The sequence below is a fragment of the Castor canadensis genome, chromosome 6 (genome assembly GCF_047511655.1).
Source record: "Castor canadensis chromosome 6, mCasCan1.hap1v2, whole genome shotgun sequence".
In the NCBI taxonomy this organism is placed as follows: domain Eukaryota; kingdom Metazoa; phylum Chordata; class Mammalia; order Rodentia; family Castoridae; genus Castor; species Castor canadensis.
Window position 1 is genome coordinate 84535089 of NC_133391.1, and position 20692 is coordinate 84555780.

General features: G+C 38.9%; 1 protein-coding gene across 2 annotated transcripts in view; it reads left to right on the forward strand.

Annotated features, from left to right (window-relative positions):
* Pja2 (praja ring finger ubiquitin ligase 2) overlaps window positions 1-8427 on the forward strand; it is a 71671-nt gene extending 63244 nt beyond the window's left edge. For both annotated transcript variants that reach the window (XM_020181623.2, XM_074076980.1), the window contains exons 8-10: window positions 1404-1518; window positions 1899-2020; window positions 5815-8427. In XM_020181623.2, coding sequence (XP_020037212.1) covers window positions 1404-1518; window positions 1899-2020; window positions 5815-5940 — 363 coding nt within the window. In that variant the 3' untranslated portion in view covers window positions 5941-8427. The remainder of the gene's footprint in view (window positions 1-1403; window positions 1519-1898; window positions 2021-5814) is intronic.
* Window positions 8428-20692: the final 12265 nt, after the last annotated feature.

Consider the following 20692-nt stretch of genomic DNA (forward strand, 5'->3'; position numbering starts at 1 on the left):
GTGACTAGAGATTCAGGATTGTTGACTTCATCAAGTCCAACCACATCTCATTCCAAGCTCCAGAATCCCATTCTTTAAACAGTGATTTAACTTTTGAGGAATTTGGTGAAACAGATTTTTACTCTTGTCTTAAGTTAGCAATACACACAGTTAAAGCTTATGTTTCATTTTCAGAGCTAAGTGCTTCTTTTAGGGCTACTGTGGAAACTCTGGTTCCTGTACTTTCCTGAGCTGAGAGTTAATAGGTTTGTGTATGTGATTTTTCCAAGTGCACAGAAACACTCAAAATAATCCATCCCCATGTTGCAGTTCTTCTGTTCACATCATTATTATCATAAGATTAAATGCAGCAATTGCCAGGGCTTGCCCCAAATTCACGAGCTTTAGTTAACACTTCTTCAGTACCTGCAGTGATGGTTTGATTAATCATAATGCCACAACAGGCCACGGGTTCATAGCGTCCCACTCCCATTGGCAACAGCACCGCGCTTAAGCTCAGAGGCCCAAGCAAACTGGTCCAAAAATCCTCTCCTTGCAAGTCAAATACCAATCCTGTATCAGTCTAGACCTGGTCACAAGAGAGAACAGCAATGATTTAAACATTAAAAGTATAATATAAATTTATTATTACATATACAGGAGTTTGGAGTAACAAGGGATTAGTTCATTATTAAGGATTAGTAGAAAGTAAAGTGAACGTTAAAAAATACAGGAAGAGCAGAATTAAGAAATAGTGTACAGGCTAAGATGGATCACTTTGCTTCCCCACTCCCATGGCTGAGATCCAGACCTTGTTCGGAGGCCATAGCCATGGCTTATATGGTACTATGCTGACGGGACCTGCTCAGGATTTGCCCTCTGGGGTACCAGAGAAACTGTTCATAGGAGAGTGACTAGCTAGTAGCACTGTACTGTAAAACCACCCAAGGCAAGTGCTAGAAGCTGCTCACCACCTTGTACTGCAGTTGGGAGGCCCTAGAAAAACCTAGAGGAACATCCAGTAGTATCACTACATTTTGTCATCTATGAAGGGAATCTTTCAAAAGTTTATGTTCTTCATATTATTCGTCTCACATAGAAGTTCCTAATTTGGAGGAGGTAACTACTCCTCTGAAAATAAAATTTACCAGGCATAAAAGGCGGTTATTGAGACAAAGTAGATTTTTATCTATGAGAAGTAGACCTGTGTGTGTGTATGTTTATGCACACATGCGTATACACACATACACTGGTGTGTGCTTGATGCTTTGGTTTAATGGTGGTGGGGGCTAAAGAGGCAAGAGGAATAACAGGAAGAGAATTTGGTGAATATAATTTTGTAAGATACCTTAAAAATAGTCTACTGTTTTAAAGGTTTTGAGGTTTTTTTTTTTTCTGACAAAGCACTGTAACTTCTTTTTCAGACTGCACTGGCACATTTAGAGTCTCTTGCAGTGGACGTTGAGGTGGCCAATCCACCAGCCAGTAAGGAAAGCATCGATGGTCTTCCAGAAACCCTTGTTCTTGAAGACCACACTGGTAAGGGCAACAGTGATCTCAAATACCCAAAGACACTGCATATTTAAGGACATGTCAGAGCTTTTAGGAGACAGAATACTCAACTATCAGGAACTTTCATTAGAGTTTTTCTAAAAGCCAGACAAACTTTCACCTATTAGGAGAATGTTTTTTAACTTACAAAGTGATAGGGTGAGACAAATGTTCCCTGCTCAACTTTTCTACAAAAAGCAATGTTTATTAAATGCCAAATCATCTTGTGTTAGTAATGTGTTTTCCAAATTTGTTGATCAGAGTCTGGTTCTTTTGTCAGTATCATCTGTGCGTTAAAATGTTGATTTTTAATTGTACTAAAATAAATTTCATATGATTGATAGATATAAATTATTTGTTATTTTTAGCTATTGGTCAGGAGCAGTGCTGTCCAATCTGTTGCAGTGAGTATATTAAGGATGATATCGCAACAGAGTTGCCTTGTCACCATTTCTTTCACAAACCTTGTGTCTCAATTTGGCTACAAAAGGTGAGTGTTGGTTTACTTTTTACAATTAATACTTCATAAGTTTCTCCTGTAAGTCAATAATAATAATAGTGCTCTCAAGACTATTTATTTGAATACGTATTTGTAGTACTTAAAGTCTAAAGGCTGGTTACCTTTAGTAGCAACACAGACAACAAAAACTGTATAATGTATTTTTAATTGCAGCCTTGAAATTTGGTGTTTTCAAAAGTATCTCAAGTAAAGAAGCCCTTTGACCCTGCTCAAAGTGTACTGTAACAGTAAACAAGTATTTTGCAGATGTGCATTAGTGTTACTGAAAATGTGTAGAAGAAATTAATAACCTATCAAATACCTTCTATTCCAGTTTTTATATACTGTCCTTAAAGACTTCCCCAATATTTGTATTTGAATTACTTAAGAAATAAAGAGTTGCCAGGCACCAGTATCTCATGCCTACAATCCTAGATACTTGTGAGGCTGAGATCCAAAGGATCATGGTTTGAGGCCAGCCCAGGCAAATAGTTCAAGAGACCGTATCTCCAAAATAACCAGAGCAAAATGGACTGGAGGTATGGCTTAAGCCTGCTGTGCAAGCTCAAAGCCTTGAGATTAAACCCTAATCTCACAAAAAGGAAAAAAAAAAAAAAAGGAAAGAAAAAGAAATAGAGTTGTACTGAAGTCTTCTCTGTGATCTCTGTTTTTTACTTAAGGAATATTTACCTGACAGGTCAGTGTGACTTCCCAAATCACTTTCCAGCTTGTTTACTTATAGTTACAGGCCCCATGTCTTCCCTACAATCACTTCTTTCCCTCTCCTTCCCATTTTTCCTCCCCTTCCTCCTTCTCTTCTCTTCTCTTCCTTTCTTTGCTGTTTTCCCTATTTACTGCCACTTATGAAAATTCTAACCAAAATTTCTGAAATCCAATGTAGGAATGTTCTTTTCTCAATTCCCCTTTCTTCCTAACTATGACTGTTGCCTCCCCATCCACTGGGGTATACACGCACACTTTCCTCTTATTACGTTGCTTAAATCCTTATATTAACATTTGTGGGATTGGGTTTTTTAATTGTTATTTTAATAGGACTGTGCAGTTTTTTCCTGATACCTATTATTTTTCATACTTACTCTTAAACTTTATTCATTTGAACTTTAATTATTTTGTCAGTTTGCTTTTCTCTCCCAAAAGAATTCATTGTAGGATTCCAATTGCAAGTGCATTAAATTTATACAGTTTTTTAAAGAATTCGTCTAGAATAGTTTTGGAGTTAGGTTGGTGGAATACAAAATGTTTGTGGGATATAATGCTTATTATATTTTAACATTTGTGGAATGCTACTCTGGTGATACGTGTGTGAGTGCGTGATGACACACATTGTGGATTACATAATGTGAGGACTAAATGAGGTAACCCATGGTACTTGGGAGGGAGGTAGTGTCCTGTGAATATTTTTTTAAATCAGATCAAACACTGTTGCCAGGCACTGGTGGCTCTCATTGTAATCCTAGTGACTGAGGAGGCAGAGATCAGGAGGACTGTAGTTCGAAACCAGCCCTGGGCCAATAGTTTGCAAGACCCTATCTCAAATATACCCAACACAAAAAAGGGCTGGTGGAGTGACTTGAGGTAAGAGTGGCTACCTACTTTAAACCACAGTGCCACCAAAAAAACCCACAAAAACTGTTACTGAAAATTAATAAATTTTATTATTTTATTAACAACAAAATCACAAATACAAACTTAATTTATGATACAACTTACAAAGACCCAACAGCAGATTTCAGTAAGGAACATATTACTAACATGATTGCTATTTTATGAGTATTTCCTGTGTGGAGGTTATATGTGTTTCCACACTCAGTACACTTCTTCATATTTCAATTGAGATGCAATTTTGAATTCTGAATTATTTTTTTAAATATTGCTTTCTTTGATGTCTCCCCTCCCCTCAGAAAATAATTTGAAAAATGGTATTGTGGACAATTTTTCTTAACCTGTTCGTTTGGAATTATGTTGATACAGCCTAGAAAGTTTCACCACTCAATAAATCCAGCTCATAAAGGTTGAAATAGATAATCTGTAATGAATTAATACAGTGCCTAGTACATGGCTAAATAACTGGTATAGGAAAAAATAAAATTAATTTGTAATAATTAAAGTCATAATTAAGTAGGAAGAAACTTCTAGTGTCTGTATGTGGTGGTGGTGGTAGTAGGAATCTATGCTATTAAAATTAGTAAGAAAACAGAAAATGCAGACCCACTGAGTCTTAACTATTTTCTGTATGTCTGTGTCTAAGGCCAAATCCCTCATTTCATTTGTACTCTTATCCATAGACCTTCAATCCTTGTTGCCTTAACAATGTAATTACTTGCTTCACTTCCTCACTTCATTAGAGGTATTATCTAAAAGTAGCTCTGATCATGTTACTCCCATTTCTTAAAGATACTGAGATTGAGATTGATTTCCAGTTGTCAGTGCAATAGAGTAAAGTTTCTATCTTGGATTTTAACTCAAGGCCTTCTGTGATCAGGCCCCCAAGCTGTCACTTCAGGTTTACTCTTCTGCACATTTGCTTGTGTTTCTGTGCATTTGTTCATGAAGCCTGGCATGATCTTCCCTTTATAACATCTGTAAGATTAGATAATCCAAATAGATACAGTTGAAATTCACCTTTTTTTCCTTAATACAAGCTTTCTTTGAACTCCCATGATAGCTTTAAAGACTTAAGAAGGATCCAGTGTTTTGTATTCCTGCTGTGTTTGAGGTCCTGCTAGATGATTCACTTATCTTCTCCCACTTAATCCTCACAAAAATTGGTATCCTATTCCCTTTTTGCAGTTATCGTTACTTACCCAAGGTTACATAGCTAGTATGCCATTGGCCAAGACAGTGATGTTGCTGTTAGGGTCCAATCTGTATGAACAGTGCACAGTAAATGTTTACTAAATTATTAAATTACAAACATTGTGTACATTATATAGCCTTGAATTGTACATGACTTTGCTATAACATGAGGTGACAATCTGTTCAGGCTCTGTCCTGTGATGAGACAACTTAGTGGAAGAAGGTCCCTTTCACAGCATGAAATCTTCAGCCTCCTATCTATCAGGGAGATCTCTGAAAGAAGACCAGATTTGCCTGGAGATAATCTATCATCAGATGACCTATCTCTGTTATCACCCAGGTGTACTCTCAGAATAACTGTTTCCCCTTCCTACCTTCCATTCCAGGTCTGTGGTTGATTTGTTTTGTCATTTAGAAGTCACCTAACTCCATCTCTTTTTGGAAAGGAATTATATGACTTGTAAAGAAAGGTCTTAGGTCCATGTACTTTACATATCTGTGCTATACTAAAGTGAAGCTTTAGTATGCATATGAGGTAGGTCCTGGGGGGAATAAGTATGTGTGTGGTTTCTGTAATATGTGAATATTAGATAAAATAATAATTTGATTCAAGTCATTGTGCTAAACTGACCTCCATGAGGACATACACTGAGTCTTTATTCATCCTCTCATCATGGCATCAATGTGGAGGCTTTTAATTAAAACCCACTGGATGAAAAGTGAATTGTCTTAAAGGTACAAACATGATTATGAGACATTGTTTACCCACAAAGAAATTATGGTTTGATTGGGGTATACAGAAAATGAAAGTAATATTTTGTCTTTATGTGTGGGTTTAGAGTTTATTTTGTTTTTGTTTTTAAAATTCTTAACTTATTACTAGGTTAATGATACTGTCTTTTCTTTAACATACTGTTGTGACAGTTAAGATGTTTCTGGTGGCTGTTAACTTGTGTTTTTCCCTCCAGTCGGGAACATGCCCCGTGTGCCGCCGTCACTTCCCACCTGCGGTTATCGAAGCGTCTGCAGCAACTTCCTCTGAGACTGATCCTGATGCCCCACCTTCAAGTGACAATACTGCAGAAGCTCCCTAAACCTTAAAGTTGAAATGAGATCAATCTATCAAAGTAAATCTGCAAATTCCTTCTAAATCTGATGTGCAAATAATTATATATAAATATATTTAAAATGCTATATATAGTATATGCCATAGTTTAGAAAGAAAATATTAACCTTTCTAAACAGAACTTAGGTTTGCAGAACATACTAAACATTTTCAAGCTGAATGTTAAAGCAGTGCATCCATTTTCTTTAGTTGAATATGTTGGTATTAATTGTAACGTCAAGCTTATTAGTTAATGCTCTCCAAAAGAAATAGTTATCCGTGTGACACATGTTACTGGTTTTGTGTAAAGTACTGCCATTAAGAGATTATAATTAAGCTCTCCTATTGCATCAAATGTGAAGACTGTGGTCACGATAGTAGTAAAATTTGGTTTCATTGGAAATAAATAGAATTCTAAAGCATGTTTTCTCACTTCCCTTTGCCTTACCTAAATTGAAACCTCTTAGTTCATAATACTGAGAAGTTTTTTAGGAAGATGTCTGCTTTTACATCTTGGTTTAAAATTAGGACTTTTCAAAATGCCAAGCAAAAGCTAAAATTTCACAAAATTTAAAAATTTTACGTGTAAAGCCTCTGAAATGATTAGGTGGTAAAGCAAATTATTCAATAGACAGTGGACATGCTTACAGTAAAATTAGTAGAGCATATGAGGAATCTGGCACACTCAGTGCTTGGTACAGTGGGATGAATTTGATGGCCATAGGATACCCTTTCTGTGCTCTGATACAGCTTGCTTTCACTTAGTTAAAGTTACTCCTGGAGATCCAGAGCACTCTTGGTGCTTTTGGTTAGTAAGTATTGGATGGTTTTAGGTAGTTTTTGTTCTGAAATATTTTGAAAGTCTGGAAACTTGAACTGGGTCACCTTTGTAATCATGTAACCTTTCGGTGATCACATGCAGTGGGCAGGATTGCACAGACATGGGTGTGGTAGTTAACATGCAGTTGCGGATTGAAATCCTCACTAGAGAACAGTGCCTGTTAGAATACCACATTTGAGCAAGTCAGATAGTGAAGCACACAATGAGTGTACATCCATCCAGTGTCCACCGGCAATTTAGTTTGAAGAATATTTATATGGCTTCCCAAGTGAAGAATTACATTTAATTTGTATAATTTCTCTGAGTATTTATATTTTGTCTCTTTTCTCCATTCTTGAAAATAAATGAATTTTCACTGTTGGTACATTTGAGGCTTAAGTATAAGGAATATTAACACTTGCATTCTAATTTTTGCATATATTGTAAATGTGTCTGGTATTTACTGCAAAATTCTGCGTATCCTTTTAGGGATAAAGCAAAAGTGAACCTTGCATGCATGTAATGTGGTGAATTTGTAATTTCGGGTTCTTTGGGACTTCTGTGACTTTGGAAATGCTTACGTTCAGGCCTTAATGTTGCATTAGCTAGCATGTTTTCCCTCCCGATGTATATAGTCACTGTTGTATAAATTAACCTCTGCTTGTTTTCTACTCTGTGATCTTTCCATACCATATTTCACTGATAATCAGTTAGTGTCAAAGAGTCAAATCAGATTAAAATTAATTTTCATGTGTATATTGTGGGAATTTGTGGCTATTGTGATTTTTTTGTTTGTTTCTTTTCAAGTAGTGTTGATCAGTTGTAGCACTTACTGGTTAAATCTGTATATTGCTACAGATTTCTCTGTAATAAGCCACACGTTATATTTAGGCAGTATTATGGGATCTTGGTTTTCTTCTCCTAGATAGCAGCTGTCTCAAAGAAAAAAATTTCTTCTTCGTCTATTAAGATATAGCTGTTATCTGCCAGTTTTTAAGAGGTTTTTGGTTCCAAACTCAACCAGCAGTGTTGAGAACTAATTGTAAGGTAGGTATTGTACTTTTGCTTTCCATCTGTTACAGTTCTTTATTGTTGGCTCCCTACTATCTTTAAAACAGCTGCTATGAAGGAGACAAGTTGAATAGTCGGTTTAAATTTTTTAAAAAGAAAATTGAAGTTTTTGGACTATATGGTAACAAGCTAGTATAAGCTGAGCCTGACAAGTTCAGACCCCAAAATATTATTTGAACTTATCTTGGATCCTTTTGAAAAAAGTTAAGACTATATGAAGGTAAATTAGAAATAGGTATGAATATTAATAAATATTGTTTATCTTATTTCTCTATTTTATGCTGTAACTTGACCTAATTTTATTTTTTGAACATTTTCTTATTTCTTGTAATATGAATGCTTTATTTAAGTTAGATTCATGTGGTTTTCTTTTGTGTTTCATAATTGTTTATCACTAAGCTGACTAACTCTAAGATTATTTGTGATCTGGATTTATATATAAGCTGTTAAATATATATGAACTGTTAAAATGGAATGCAAGTTTTTCAAAAGCCCAGGTCTAAATGTAATGATTGGTTTATTGTTCTCCAACCCCAGCCCATTATTTTCTGTGTAAATCAAACAATAAACAGGATATACTCGGTGGTCAGTTTTAATATTTAATTGTGTAATCGTATTACTACGATAGTGTAGCCCCTGAAGGATTTAAAGTTGACAGCAAAGAACACAGCTATTAAGGAAGTCTAGGATGGGGTCCTGACACATGATTTTTTAGCCCTTGAACTGTTATCAAAGATGACTCCTACAGAGACCTTGTAGAAATAGTTGATGCTGTTGGAGAAGCTCTGAAGGAATTGTGTTGCCCTCTCCTACCTAACATTCTTAGCAATTTTTTAGGTTTCTTCAGAGCCTGGTGTTTCACATTGACTTGGGACTGCAGAAACTCTCCAAGTTACGGGAAGGGGGCTTGCCTCACCTCAGTGGCTTTCTCCAAATCAAGCATGGGATTGTTATCAAAGCAATTCATTGAAAAGATCCCTTGTGGTTTATAAGGGATTCGGAGACTTCACTCATAATAGAAGGGTCATTTGGGTGCCGGTAGATTTTGCTCACATTAAATTAGACAAAAACTAGTAATTTTGTTTAGAAATTTTGGAAAGTGTAGAATTCTGATCTTCCCTTAGAATAATAATGTGCTAGAAAAATTCTTCCTCTTATCCTTGTGTTAATTCTAATTGTGATAAAGCATGTTTTTGATATTTAATGGCTTTGTTGAAGTTATTGATAAATAATGAACTGGACAGGGTGGAATGCAAACCTTCCTCAGAACACCACTCTCAACTGACCTCTAGGTGACTGAGCTGTTAGTTCTTCAAGTAGAGCTGTTGGAGCATCTTCCATTCACTTCATGTGCTCCTATTTCTTCCTTCCCTAAAAAGGACACCATAAAAAATTGTTTCGTGGGTAGCAGTCAGTCAGATGCACTGTCTTTGGAAGTAGCCTAATCTGTTGGTGTGTTAAATCAAGAAAGGAAATTAATTCCACTGGAAAGCCTCAATCTTAGTGAAACCATGCTACCTCCTTTTTAAGCTGATCATATGCCATGGGTTGGAATTTGATAAGTGATCCATGTCAAGCTCATTTTAATAATTTTGGGAACTGACCTTTTCCCTCTCAAAAATTATATTCGAGATAGAGTAATGAACCTAAATCATCAGTTCAGCAATACTGTTATGGATAAAATTTTGGAAAAACACTTTTTGTTGGTGGGTGAAGTCTTGAGGAAGTATTTTATACTTGGTTTTCATTATTGTTAGCACTGCCTTTTGGAATTACTGAACATTTCAGATACAGATTCCTAAAAGCATCTTAATCACCTTAGGAGTTGAGAGATTCTGACAGGGAAACTTTACTAAATAAAAATACATAACATTTTATTTTCTTATTTTTACTGAAAAGCTCTAGATCTGGCTAACACACTAACAATAAGAATGAATGTGGGAGTTGGTTACATCTTACATTCTTCTTTTATAATCAGAATGCAGTTTTTATAGTGAAGATTGATGGGGAAGAGGTTCTTAGAAGGACATTACCTGGCACCATTCATTGTCATTAATTGGCATTCTGCCAGCCGTCAATGTTTTTTCCTTTGTTATAACACCAGTCCTTTGTAAGATTTGTTTTTTTAAATGTGTTTTTACATTATAATTATTTCTGTTCATGAAGTTCTTACTGTTAGGCTTTGTGTTAGACTCTCTGTCTTGGCTAATCTTCATAATAAATCTGCAAGATTGATTGTAAGTGTCCCAACCATATGAAAAAAATATTTGAGTCTCAAAGAGGCAGAGTCAGCCCTGGTTCTTAAGTAAGACCCTGACGGTGCTTCTACTTCATACCACCTTCAGCATAAGAGTAGCCTTTCTGATCAGTATTACTATTTAAGTTAGTTGTTTGAAGTACAGTCTGATTTTTTTTATGGGAAAATTTGGCATCTGTTCAGAATTCTCGGAAATACTTTTCTCTTTGCCATATTACAGTTGACCCTTCATGTCCACGTATGGAAGGGCCCTCTGTTAGCAGATTCAATTGACTACTGATCAAAAATATTGTTTAAAAAATATATCTGTACTGTATATGAACAGACTTTTTGTCGTTCCCTAAATAATACAGTCTTAACAACTGTTTACATGGCATTTACATTGTATTGGGTATTATATGTAATCTACAGATGGCTTAAAGTACAGTCTATGGGAGAATGTGTGTAGACTGTGTGCAGAACTACTCTTATTTTATATGAGACTTGAGTATCTGCAGATTTGGGTAGCCACAGTGGTCCTGGAACCAATCTCCTGTGGATAAAGAAGGATGGTTGCATTTTGCTATAATGTTAGAGACATTTTTGAACTGCTACCTAAAATTCTAGTGTGCTTGTGGTTAGTGAAATGTCTTTGTCGCTGGTAAGATCTAATGACAATTTCCTACTTTCACCTGGGATTCATAAATTACAGAGACTGTCTTCTGGCCTGAAGGATGTGTAGCGTCTCTTGTCTGATCAGTCAGCAAGACCCAACTGATTACAAGGTAGCAAACCTACCCCCAAGTTGTTATATCAGTAGGAATAGACTCTTGATAAAGGCTTTCCTCTTGATTTCAGAATTCCATTTTAAATTCTGGAGGAGGGAGGGTTGGGTTTTTGTTGTTTTTTTGTTTTGGCAATAATGGATTTTGAACTCAGGACCTTGCACTTGATAGGCAAGCTCCCTGCCACTTGAGCCTCAGCTCTTTTTACTTTCATTTATTTTTTAGATAGGGTCTTGGATTTTTGCCTAGGACTGGCCTAGACTGTGATCCTCCTATCTGTGAACTACCCATATAACTGAAACTATAGATATGCCACCATGTCCTGCTTATTTGTTGAGATGGGGGTCTCACTAAATTTTTTTTTTTTTTTGGGTGCAGGCTGGCCTTGAATGTCTGCTTCCTATGTCATGTGTAGCTGGGATTACAAGTGTGAGCATTCCTTATGGCCATTAAGCTATGCCTTATTTCTATTTGTCTAGCCCCATTTTCTTGTTAAAAAGACCCAAGTGACATAGACTGGACAATTAGTTATGAGGATTCACTGTCTATCACCATACTGACTGACCTTTGGCCTAGCAAATTTCTGCTCTCAATCATTACCAAGAATTCCACATCCCTGTTACTGTAGCATTCTGGATTTGGTGCTATTTCAGAATCTCGGAGGTTTTATTTTAGTTTACAATCACACTTAAAGCAGGTGAAGATGGGGGTGGGGAGGTAACAAAGTCAACTTCGTCTGGAAAGCAAGGTGTAGCCTCCCCTATCTGCTGATTAAGCTGTTGGCAAGCAAACAATTGGTTGCATTTCAATCTAAGTGAGTAAGTGGCATCTGAAAGAACATGCTTAGAAACTTAAATGAAGTAATAAGCTTATGAAAATAATGCATTAGAACATGTCAAACTGGCATCCTCTGATCTGCTGGAAAACACCTTTACCAAACCCAACAAATACTTGCATAACCTGACCTATTTAATAAATATCTACCAAGTGTCTATTCTGATAAACCTGTGAACAAGTAGACAAAATGCCTGGGCTCCTAAAATGTCCTGTAGTGCCAGCACTATTACATGCCCCGTCTCCTAGCCCCCGTAGCTGGGTTCACCCTGTAGGATTTCATTTTGGCTCTGGGAGTGCCTAACACATAGGGCCTTAGAGGCTGCTGTGCAGATGCTCAAGCTAGAAACAACCAAAGCAGGAAGAAAGAAAGCACTGAGCCCCCAAGATGAAAGCTACCAGAGTACCCTCAAGCCAAGTAGCTATTGCTAAGTGGAGTTTCTTGGCCCTTGGCCCTCAGCAAACCGTGGCTCACAATGACATTTTCAAGAGTGTTTATTTTCTAGCAATGGGACCAGCAGAATGGAGAGAAGCTAAACTTAACTGTTTATCTCCTGGGCTTTATTTTTATTATTTTATTGCTTTCCCTTTTCCCTGTGTTCTGAGACACATAAGCCTCCTCCATGTTTTTATCCAGAAAATGGAACATTGCTTTCCTGCTAGTAAGAGATTCCTCTGGTGCAAAGTGTTGTGTAAGTTATGATAACCATGTTGGTAGACCATGGCTAACATAGTGAACCCTGCAAAGTATCTTTTTAAGGGCTTGACAAGGAGTAAGCACCAGTGTAAGACTGTCGGACTTGCTTCTTTGTGACTTTCACAGCGGCTGAGTAGGCTGAAATAGCTAAAAGCACACTGGGCCCCACAGGGACTCAGTATGATGCAGTAGTGTTAGGACAACTCTTCCTGACTTCCTGACTCAGTCAGCAGTGCCGTCATAGACAAAGGTGCCAAATCTGAGCATGGCAAGGTTCACACAGAGAGGGCACAAATATGGCACAATTCTTCAGGCTCTACTTTCTCCACCTTTCATTACTATTCAGTGTATTTTTTCTTCCCCGCCCCTCCCAAGAAAAAAAATGAGGCATTTGTAGTCAAAGCTGTAGAAACATCAAACTAGAAGGTTGCACTTGATGGGTTCATCACAGTGCCTGCCACAACCATTCGACTTGAATGAGAACCTCTTTTCTCATTGTCAAGAACTGTGAAGGGTCGATTTACCACGTTTGCAAGCTAAAAAGCTTCTTAGATGCTGGCAGAATATGTGAGACTCCTGGATCAGAGACAAAGCATTTATTTTACATGGCCCAGTAGGCAACCTGAATTTTATAGTTGCATCAGTTCCCTCTGCCCACTTGTCCTTTGGGATGATTCAGAGGTTGGCATAGGTAGATACTGCACACACAGTGAGTTTGTCACAGCTTAGGAAATCAGAACTTAGGAAATCCAAGTCTCATAACAGAGCTGCTGGCAAATCTGTCCCAGAGCACGATATGATCTTCACTATAGAGAGCAGGAAGCAGATCTGTCCTCTGACCTGGGAAGGTAGGAGAGAAAAATACTTCCAGTCTTTTAAAGACTAGTATATACCCACCTTTGAAAAGACAATACATAACATCCAAGCCTGTTGCTCAGAAGACATGGAAAAACAAATGCTTGAAGAATTGTCCTTCAACACCCATAGCCTCTACTAACAGGATGGGACAATGCAAGTCACAATAACCTGCTCCTCCCCACTACAGCCGACTGGACTTGTGGTGGTGGGCACTGGACTCAAGGCCCATTCATCTGTGATTTGATGCTAAAGCTAGAGCAGGCCAATCAAGTACCCTCAATAATTTAGGATAGGAGAGAGGAAGTGAGCAGCTGAAGCAAACGAGTTGCATGGGGAAGGATATTAAAGTTAAAAGTAGCCATGAGATGCTGAAGTGAAGCAGAAACTGTAGGCAACTAGAAAATATGCAAGAGTAGATTGAAGAGGCCAACTGTGTAGGAAGCTGAGCCTTGTCCGTGGGGGAATACTAAAATGAAGTAGTCATAGCTACCTTTCTTTCCTGACTTCTCATCCCCACCAGCCTCTCACACCAAGAACAGACATCATTGTAATGATACAAACACAAGCCATTACTGGAAAGGATGAGTGAGTCTCTGTTTAGTTAGCTCTTTGGTTATAAAGTACAGAAAAGGTGCAAATATGTATGTGTGTGTATATATGTATATGTGATATGTGTAGATGTATCTGTGAGATAGATATATAAAATGACAGTGACCATAAATTAGCTGACATTTACTGAGTGCCAGGAACTTTTTTTGAGTAGTTTCACATAGTCTCTTAGTTAATCCTAACAAAAATTCTTAGAAGTAGGCACTATGACAATCTCCAGAAGTCACCAAAAGTAACTACCAAGGGTCACATAGGTAGCAAGAAAGGAGTCAGGATTCCAGCTAGAGCCCTTGACTGCTTTGTATTGTATTGCATAGGTATGTGAGTTAACTCTCCAAATAAATATAAATGGAAGTGCATTTCAGCTACATTACTAGTAGTTCTTGTAAACTAACCTGTAATCTCAATAACCCATTAAAACATCATTTCAGTGGAGAGGAAACCATTAAATGTTTGGACCAAAAACTATTCAGAAGTTGGAAATACTACAAAGAAAAAACCCAAAGAAGGGAAGGAGAAGAACTTGAATACTAAACTGATGTATTCTTCTGCTTGAAAAAAAAAAAAGATATTGACCTAAGCACAAGCACAGGTTCTTGTGAGTCCTCAGCTGATAGAATTTTTCCTCCACCATTTTCTCTTGTCAGTCCCTGTGATATCCACAGTGCTGGTGACCACCATCTCATCTGTCAATAAGTGAGAACAATGCTGTGGTCAAGGAGCTTGTTGCATTTCTACAGACTGGTAAGGCCTGGGCAGAAAGCAAGTTGTGATTGAATAAGGGTTAATGTGGAGTCCTTGCTGTGCCTTATACTAAATCACTCTACAGGTCTCACTGTGTCCTGATTGGTCTCTGTCCCAGGTAGCTAATCCTTTTGCTAATGAACACCCAAGGCTTCATCATCTCCAATGACAGACACCACGTGAGGAGAGGCTGCAAGAGTATTGCCAAAGCAACTTGGCAGAAGGTGCCTGTCTGTTCCTTGACTGCTTTGTGCTTAGAATCAGTGAAAAATTAAGGGCAGATATCGTCACTATATTAGCTTACTTATGGAGGAGACAGTGACTTGCCCAAGATTGCAAAATCAGAAATTGTTGAAACTAGGGCTTGAATTCAGGCCTTCTGGCTACCAGCACATCATAAGTGGTGCTGCTGATTGGTAGTAAGCAGTAGCTATGGTTCACAGGTTGCATTTACCTCCAACCTGTTCTGCCCACAGGTCCTCATCTGCCAGGAGACAGTGACAAAATAATGACTTGAGTCAGCACACCAGCCTGTTTGTTGAGCAGTTCCCAGTTTTTTTTTGTTGTTGTTTGCTTGTTCGGTTGGTTGGTTGGTTTGCTTCAGTTTTTGGTTAGTTTTAAGTTACGAAGCCCAGGGTGGAAATCCAGGGACATTTCTCACAATTTCCTATTCAACTAGCTCTTTATGAAAACAAGTACAGAATGAAATTTTGAGGTTTTCAAGGATGACAACACTGATTAAAATCCTTAGGAGCCATGATCGCTTTGTGGTTCTGAAGTAGGAAACCTGCTTGGTTTAAACAAAAAAAAAAAGATGATGAAGGGAGCATTTTGCCTTGTTAATGTCAGAGATGATCTGTACAAAAGTAAAGGTAAGCTTTGTTGCACCTGAGGAAAAAAAAATTTTCTTTTCAAACGGAAATACAAATTAAAAGTGATTCTGTGCAGGCTCTGAGTCAGAGAAGAGGCAATATTTATATACTCTAGGTTATAAGGAAAGGAGCTACTAAACTCCTCCCTGCCAGTTATTCCAGAATTGACAGACACTAGCTGTTTTCCTTTCTTCCCTCACTTCCGTCCTTCTCTCCTTTAGTCCTTCACCAGCCAGACTGACTGATTTAAATCCTAGTCCTTCCATGTTCTAGCTATAAAGTCTTGGGAAGCTTACTTAACCTCCATGTGCCCCTGCCTCAGCTGTAAAACAGAGACAGATGGTGGGTATCTTTTAGGGTTATTATAAGGATTGACTGAGTTAACACTAGTCAGTTCCAGGTAGGAACACTTCTTCCCCATTCCTGATGTTTCCTTCCATATAGAGAGAACACTATTGGGATACTCCTGGCCTCTTCATCCCCCACCTGCTGTAATGTGGCTTCTCCTGGTTAGCCCTGGAGTGAGTGAACTGGCAAGCTGTCTCAGCTCCTTTTCCTCTTTCTGGAAGAAAGCAGTGGCCACTTTACAGCATGGTCAAGCTAATTCTAGAGTTCACTATTAAGAAGAGCAACACTGACCTTAAACCTCTCGGGTGCTGGCCAAGAGCTCCTGCACCTGAGTTTCTTCCTCAAAATGTTCTCAGTCTCTATCCAGGGCCTGGGACCAGCTGGAGAGGCAGTGACACCTAGATGAGTACCAGAGTAGGCCCCAGTCCATCTCCCTTCTCTCAACCCTCCCCCCTACAAGTGGACTCTCCAGTATGCCCCAGAGGGCTCTAGGACTCACCTGTGACTATAGCTTCCCACTGACTGACAGCATACTTCTTCTGCAACATTGGACATTGGACAAGATCCAGAACCATGCTGGTTTGGATTGGTTCTGACTAATCAGACACAAACTTCAGGACTTGGCTTGAGCTGTGTGTGGACCCATGTCACCAAAGTGCTACTTGAAGTATATGGCACTTGAGTAGAAAGTGTCTTTACCCTGTGCCACCCATATCAGTCACCTATAGCCAATTGTCCTACATCCATTAGGTGGTCTCCAGTGTGTGCACCTTTCTCCAACAAGGCCTTAAGAGGCCACTGCTCCACCATGCCAGCAGGCTTTACCCATTTGTATCCTTTCCTGCCTCCAATCATGGAGATGTCATATCCTCACAGGTTGGTCTTAAAGTTAAGCTGGATGAGCAATCAGTATTTCTCATACAAAGGGATGGCTCTTCTCCCTCTGCCCCCACCCCTCCTGCTGTGATGGTGTGTGGAAGGCAAGGAGTGCAGTCCAGGTGGAAAGAGATACATCCTAATCATGCAGTGAATGCAGGCTAAGGAGCTCAAGAGACTGTGGTGCAAGGAAGCTAGGCTATTTTGTGTATGCGATAAAATTCAGAACCATACATTTAACAAGACTAGAGAATGAATTATTGTTCACATTTTCCTGCACACTCTGGATCAGACTTGCATACGTGATCGTTATCAGTGAAGCCCAGTACAGCCTTTGATAGTGTCATGGAAGCCGAGCTCACAGGCAACACTTTGGGTGACGTACTGTCAGGAGTAATGATGTAGCCAGCATTAGATAAATAGAATTAGGGAACTGCAGAGGCAAGGAGGCCTGTGCTGTTCCAGTACGGTTCTGAAAAACCAGGATATTGGGAGTAATAGTGTTGATGCCTATCTTCTCTGAATTCACTGTGGGAAACTTGACACTGGCCAGGAGAAGTGCATGTGATCGTGAAGAACATGAATAAATAGTTTCTTGGCCTAGACAGAAAGAAATGGTGCCTAGATAGTATGAAAAAAGTCTTCCCATGCACTGATTAGATCATAAACATGTAAAGACTTTTTCCTTACTCATTATTTGTTCTAAACCTTCATTAATAAAATCACAATACATCACATAGGCCCATGAGTTTTGTGATCAAATGGTTTACACAGACAAAGCTCAACACAACTTTTTGCCCAGGAACTTGCACACCCTAGCAGATGCCTGTGAGAAAACTACGTTCCCACAGAAATCATTTCCCCTCTCAGCCTTCGTCATAAACAAAGGTGCTGCTTGGCCATTAGCTGCTGCTCCTTTGTCTATCCTCAGTTTGCTTAAGAGTCTTGATCAGGGGAGAGAGGTGCTATTTATTCAGACCCTTCAAAATTCCCAATAGTAAGCTCTCAATAAATGTCACAGTGTCTTTTTCTCTTTTTTTTTTTTTTTTGCAGTGTATGGGATTGAACTCAGCCTCACACATCTAAGCATGTGTTCTACTGCTGAGCTTCATCGCTGTTTTTAAAGCTTTTAGGATATAGTTTATTTTCTGTTTTCTCAAGGCCTACTTCCTTTAACTTTATAAGCTCTTCTCTGAGCCCTGAGAAATTCTCATTTATTTTTGTTTGCTTGTTCTTTTTACAATGATCCCAGAGACCTGGACAACCTTTAGCGTACACACACATACACACATACACACACACCCTTCCCTCTTAACTTCTTTCTGGAGTTGGAGTGACTGAAAATTGTCCTGCTTCCTAACTCTCGACAACACCACCCTTGAGACCAGCAGACTGACCCCAGGCTCTGACTTGAGAGACCAGCACAAGAGGAGAGCATTCGTAAAAATCCAGAACCAGGACTGCAGGGAAGCGACAGGAAGTATCTGATGCAGAAGGTCAAAGTGCTTTAGGAATGAAAGTACTCAGCCTGGCAAAATTGGGAGCAAGTTAAATGTTCAACAGTAAGGCAGTGGTAACATAATGAAACCAATCAAGAAAACAATGTGGAACGCTTTACAGTTATGTTTAGGGAGACCAGGAAGATACATGAAGGAGGATTCATGTGGAATAAAAAGGGAGGAGACACAATTTATAAATGCATGTCCTGTGATTTTAGGCATCGGGACAAAAGATGGAATACAATAATAACAGATAAGAGTTAACATTTTAGAATGATTGGATTATAAAGTTTGCTGTTGCTTTATTCAAACCAAATACAATTAGTTACTTTTTATTCTATCCAAAAGAGGCATAGATGTGCCTTTCTGCCTAGTCTGCATGCTAGGACCAACATCTTGGGCTCTAGCTGGCATCACACTAAGCAGTCCTGGCATCCCACAACACCTTCCTGTCCTCTCAAGAATGTGCTCCTTGGACATCTGAAACATCTCTGGGAACGGGTCTGAGGAATCTGCTTTATAAACTGGTTCCTGGAAGATTCTTACACACACTGCAGTCATATAAATTAGTTCCTCCATTTGCATATGTTGTCTTTAAACTAGCCAATGCACAGGTACCAGGGGATGTGTAAATACCCATAATCCAAATATAGGTGCAGTGCCACAGGTCCTCTCACACTTCCCACCTGAGGGTTGAACTGCTTCTATGTCTAGACTTACTATTAGCCCTTGATGGTACCCTTCTGCTCTCCTGGGCCTGTGAGAGTAAAATTCTTCTGTTATTTCACATATTTTGTTAAACTTCCATTCTGTGTCTTGCCTAACTGACATACCCAAGCCCAATTCTGGTCGGAGCTCTTCTTGAAAGTGGCTATTTCAGTAGGAGAAAACCGAATGAGCCGCAACAGTGTCTGCCAGCATAAATAAGCTTTCTGGAGCTAGGAGTGTAGCTTAGTGGTAGAGTGATTGCCTAGTATATGCAAGGCCTGGGTTATGATTCCCAATACCAGGGGGCAAAAGGTTTCCTGTGAGAGGGACACCTGGTTGACAGACATTCAGCTGTCTGCCAGGGTAAAGTGTCCCATAGCACACTGTTAAAGGTCCAGGACTACTTTCCCTGGACCCCCATCAAGGCAGGATGAGAACTTACAGCCACTGTCCAGAAAAGAACCTCAAGACCAAGCTAGAGGTAAATTATAATGGGAGGGTGCTATGATGGTGTGAAAGTGATGGTGATGGTCACTGATTGACCCTGAGGAGGAAAGTGGAAATGAAGTTTCTTTAAGTAACTACCCTTACCTGTTGGTAACATATCCTAAGGTGATCTGTTCCCCCAACTGTCAGAGCTTATCTGTAGTGGCTACACTGTAGTGGGGGAAATACTGACTTGGGGGCCAGTCCAAGGTTCAAATCCTGGCTTTGTTTTTTGTTCATTTGTTTGATTTGGAGAATTTTTCCCAATTCCCTACATTTGGCTTATTAATCTTTCTTCAGCTGTAGCAGACACTGCTCATCACCTCCAACTTCCATTTGCCACTTCTTCCTTACTAATGGATCTTTAGTTTGCTCAGGTGATGAATGTCTAGACTTTGCCTCTAGGCTTATTATGTGAACAAACAGACATCTTTCTATGAGGCCACTATAGTCATGTTGTAGTTGGTGGCTGGAACAGTCCTAACTGATACATCATCTGTAAAATTGAGGTTACTCAAAAGGCTGACAGAAAGGCGAGATGGAGTGATACATTGTGGGTCCTCTGTATTGTAGAGAGAATGTTCAATACATGTGGCTTTTTTACTTCTCTCATCTGATTTAACCTCATCCAAGGAGGAACAGGCTTCACTTTGATGTCCTGCTCCCATTATCTTCTGCTTCGTGTTTAATAACCAGACTTGGCTAAAGTGATCACCTGCAGGTGTCGTCAACACAAAAGCAGGCTCCAAGTGATATAATTTTAAAGGATATGGAAGTTATATATTTGGTAGGGGTTGGGGAAAAGCTGGAAATCTGCTGAAGGTTCTACAAATTCACTGGCCATCCAGTTGAGCTGTCAGATGCCCGTAGATAGGCATTGACCCCCAGATTCCTAGACGGTCCTGAAGGAGCCTGAACTTCCAGTGAGTTTTCCCAACTTACCAATTAAGAACAAACTTGTAAGACTTTCCTCTAAGGAGAATTAATCTCTTAGAAATAAACTCAGTTGTCATCACCATCCTGTAGTGTCAGCATTTTATATAGGCAAAACTACTAGTATTATTAAAGTAGTGAGCCAATGATCTAAAGTTCATATGCATAATATGTGCAATAAAACAAGTCTCAATTATATGAAAATACAGGTTTCATGCTGGCTATTGATCAGTTTTAATTGAGAATGGTGCTATTCACCATAAAATATTCATGAGTTGTGACATCTTTTTCAGGCAGAATGCATCTCAGTTCTATTCCAAGTTTAGTTCACTGGTACTGGGTCTCACATCTAATTCTAGCAGTTG